Source organism: Lagopus leucura, unplaced genomic scaffold (genome assembly GCF_019238085.1).
Source record: "Lagopus leucura isolate 7727_CA_CO unplaced genomic scaffold, USGS_WTPT01 34887-0_obj-0_obj, whole genome shotgun sequence".
In the NCBI taxonomy this organism is placed as follows: domain Eukaryota; kingdom Metazoa; phylum Chordata; class Aves; order Galliformes; family Phasianidae; genus Lagopus; species Lagopus leucura.
Genome location: NW_024968721.1, coordinates 1 through 3,785, shown reverse-complemented (window position 1 = coordinate 3,785; position 3,785 = coordinate 1). Strand labels below are relative to the sequence as shown.

Below are 3,785 nucleotides of genomic sequence, written 5' to 3'. Positions count from 1 at the left end.
GTGTGTGGGGCTGGTCACAGTTGGACTCGGTGGCCTTTGTGGGTCCTGTCCAGCCTTGGCTGCTCTCTGGTTGTATGAGCAGAGGCTGGGGCTGATTTGGCGCAAGCTCCCGTTCTGCGTTCGGCATCGGAGGTGCTGTCAGGAGCCGAGCTGGGTGCCGTGGCGGGCAGCTCCCAGTGAACGTGTTGACCCACGCAGCCGCTGCAGGCTGTGCTCTTGCTGGTTTGGCACAAAGCCCCGCTCGGTCCGTATGGACGCAGCCACGGTGGCAAGAAGAGCGCGCAGGTGCTTTCCCAGCTGTGTCTCAGCACAGCAGCCAAGCTTCCTGCGCACGGCCGTAGCGCTCCCGCTGCTCTCGGCAGGCACGGCAGCCTGTGTCCCGCATCAGGTGTCTGCCTGTTAGCCTGGTTTTCCCTCGTCCCCTGCCAAGAGAAAGTGCAAAGCAGAGAAGCTGTGTGGGAGCTGGCAGAAGCTGCCCCCGCTGATGTAGGCTGGCGCAGTGCTGGCCCTGCAGCTGAAGTGTTCCTGGCTCTGGGTCTGACCCGCCCGCACCTTGCTTAGCGTGCGCTTCCCGTTGTGCTGCCAGCTCCGTGCCCCAGCTGCTGCTGCCTCCCTGCTCGCTGCTACCGGCTGCCTGCTTCGAGGCAGGAGGAGATGCTCTCGTGCTGCCGCTGAGCATCTGCAGTAGGAAAAAGACGCTGACGTAGTCCACGGGCCTGCAGTGACTGACATCCCGGGTGTCCCCTGGGTGTCCCCTGAAAGTTGTGTGCTGCAACACTTGCCTACTTTGTCTTTGCCCCCCCCCCCGCCAAGGCTGCCTGAGATGCTCTAGCAAATAGCAGGGCTGTTACTTGGGGATTGCTGCAGGGCTTTATAAGCGAGGCGAGTAACAAACAGCCTTGCTGAGGAAGCTTGTTCCCTATACCGTATTCCCTCAGAGACTCAGAAAGTTTTGTTGAGAAGTCGCTTGGATGTATTTACGTAAGTAATGTTTGAGCGCCCAGACGCTCAATGTTTGAGCCGCAGGAAGAGGCGCTGGGTGCTGAAATGGAAGCCGGGGCTTCTGTCTCCCTGCAGGCAGGCGCCGTCAGGTCCGCTCTGGAGCGCGCGGTTGTTTGCGCTGACCTCAGGAGATCCCTGAGCGTGGCCTGAGTGTTGTGTGCTGCGTGGCCCAGCCCCAGAAGGGGATTCCCACGTGGCAGGAGAGAGAGGGCGAAGGAGGCCGACGGCCCTTTTCTCGGGGCCGGCTCCTCTGTGGCCTCTTGCTTGCCAGAGAGAAGGGCTGCCCGCTGGGCACAGGGGGTGCCTTCTAGCTGCCGTCCCGTGCCCTGTCCTCCAGCCCCCTCCTCATGCTATGTGGACCGCCATTGCCAGCAGTGCGGCTGCCATTTTAGAACCTTCTCCGCATCACAGCCGTCACCTTGGTCACCGCTGCCCCGGCCAACGCACTCGCCTCTGAGAGCTCTGGCAGCCATGTCAGGAGCAAAGAGAGCGAGGAGCAAAGCTTGCCCAATTTCCAATAGGAAGGGAGAGCTGGGGGCCCCCGAAGCGAAGAGGAGGAGGGGGGCCGCCTTTAAGATCAAGCGGAGGAGGAAGGAAAAGAGAGTGCGTTTCCATCGCGCCTGGACCAGCGCTGCGACCACCTCCGTGGAGCCCATGGAGGTGGATCCACCTCTGGATGAGCCCATGGAGGTGGATCCACCTCCGGATGAGCCCATGGAGGTGGATCCGCCTGCGGCACAGCTGGCCTGGCACCACACCACCGTGCCAGGCCCCGCATCGGCGCCGTCCCACCGCCGCTGGTCCAGGCGCTCGGCTCCCTACCCGCTGCGCGGCCCCCGCCCCCAGCATTAGCTGGGTGGCATTAGTTTCCATCAGCTCCTCCTCTGGAGCCAATTCTGCGGGCCCCCAGCTCCATCTTCACCCTGTTATGTCCCCGTCCCTGTTTTTCTTGTTGATTTTAGTGTTAAGTTTAGTGTTAGTGTTAGGAGTAGGTTATTGTTCATGTTTTAGAGTTAGGCATAGGTTAGTTGTAGTCTTTTAGTGTTAGGCATAGGTTCCTGTTCTTCTGTTCGAGTTAGGCATAGGTTAGTTGTAGTCTTTTAGTGTTAGGCATAGGTTCCTGTTCATACTTGACAGTTAGGGGTCGATTGCTGGTGTCAGGTGGAAGTGAGCAGCGCTCACTGGGTAAGCACACGGCTGATTGATCGTGCGAAGACATGAGTGCGAGTGCCGTGAGCACGGAGGCCCGATGGCATCTTGGATGGATTGAATTTGCAGCTTGTGACTTTTGTGTTGCAGACCGTCGAGGAGCAGAGTGTGAGTGGCTGCGACATTGCGTTGGGCCTCAGGAGAACAGCGTGTGACTGTGTCTCGAGCATCCTGCGTGGCCGTTGCCAGGTAGGTGTGCCTTCCTTTGCAGTAAGCAGTGCTTAGGCGTGAGCCCAGCTCATCCCCCTGTCCTGAGCAGATGGGCTTTCTGCGTGCTTTATTGCTGTGCTTGGTGCCGTACGGCACAGCAGCAGCAAGGCCGTGAACACGTACGTAGCCAGGTAGATGCAAATGTGCAAGTGATGGTATGAATACTCTTGTTGTTAGTGTTCATGAGACAGTGGTCGTGCGTGTGTGATCAAGCTCAGGGAGAAGTTGATTCTTGCCTGTTCAGCTGTTGCTGAAATGCAAGTTTGGCGTCCCTGCTTGTGGTTGGGTCGGAAGACCAAGGATATGTTCAGAGCACGTCTGTGAGTCAGGCTGGGAGTTTTTGCTAGCAGGAAGTCACAGCGTCGGAGCGCACGAATGGAATGATGGCTCTCGTTTCCCCCTTGTAGAAAGCAGCCTCCTGGAGAGCAGCAGAGCAGCAGGCTGTCTGCGCTATGGCCGCTGAACTGCATTTCTCGCCCCGTGAGATCCCTGAGCCCACGCTGATGGAGAACGTGCTGCGCTCCGGCCTCTTCTTTGGAGCCGTTTTCCAGCTTGTGTGCGTGCTGGCCATAACCCTGCCAGTTCCCAAGTGCCCAGAGACAGTAAGTAGCGCTCTGTTTGATAGAGGTTGATAGAAATGCTGAGGAAATGGGCTGGGAGGGAACCAGCTGGAGCTGTGGCCTACGGTAGCGCGCCGCGGCATTGCTGAGAGTGCGGCAGTTTGTTCTGTCCTTCCTTGGGCGTGCGTGCTGTTCCTGGTGGCACGCAAGGAGCCTGGAGGTGCAAGCTCATCTTATGGTGGTGGTGCTGCTGGTGCTGCTGGTGCTGCTGCTTCTGTGGGCTGTGAGTGGCAGGCAGGGCGTCCCCCTGTGCAGGGACTGCCTTGCAGGCAAGGCCTGTAGACTGTAGCTTCCGTGGGATTTTGGGGAACAAGAGAGAGGTGGAGTTTCTGTTGTGCCCTGATGTCAGGAAGGCAGTGTGCAGCAGTGGCACCCAAAGCTGCCCAGTCAGGTGACTTGAGCTCCCAAAGCGAGCTGTCAGGCAATTGTCAGAAAGTTCCCTGACTGTTTGTGAATTGATTCCTGTAGGACTGGGACGGCTTGGAGTCTAAGACTTGGGAGACGGTGAAGAAACCAAAGGCGAGTGCTGCACAGCTAAGCAAGAAAGCCAAGAAGGAAAGCAAAAAGAAACGGTGAGGGCTTGAGCGCTAAGCCTCAAAGGCCAAAGGAAGCAGCGGGAATGCTTGCTGAGAGGTGCTCCAAAGGCAGCGCACTGTACGTCTGGTTTTGTGGCGTGGCCGTGCTTTCCCTTGCCCGGACATTGGAGAGGAACTGAGGAAGCTGGAAGGGCTTCTGATGCGTGAC

The 3,785-nt window shown here is 58.4% G+C and overlaps 1 protein-coding gene across 1 annotated transcript; it reads left to right on the top strand.

Moving 5' to 3' along the window:
• The first annotated feature begins 1,793 nt into the window (after positions 1 to 1,793).
• Positions 1,794 to 3,785, top strand: LOC122193809 (protein MANBAL-like). The gene is made up of 3 exons (XM_042894693.1): positions 1,794 to 2,400; positions 2,829 to 3,023; positions 3,510 to 3,785. Exons 2-3 carry the CDS (start codon positions 2,874 to 2,876, stop codon positions 3,615 to 3,617), a joined length of 258 nt encoding a protein of 85 aa, XP_042750627.1. The 5' UTR covers positions 1,794 to 2,400; positions 2,829 to 2,873; the 3' UTR covers positions 3,618 to 3,785.

Excerpts from the sequence above, each read along its gene's own strand:
- LOC122193809 (XM_042894693.1), top strand. The coding sequence starts at position 2,874 with ATGGCCGCTGAACTGCATTTCTCGCCCCGTGAGATCCCTGAGCCCACG. Across the intron at positions 3,024-3,509 it reads TTCCCAAGTGCCCAGAGACA|GACTGGGACGGCTTGGAGTC; the intron begins GTAAGTAGCGCT and ends TGATTCCTGTAG.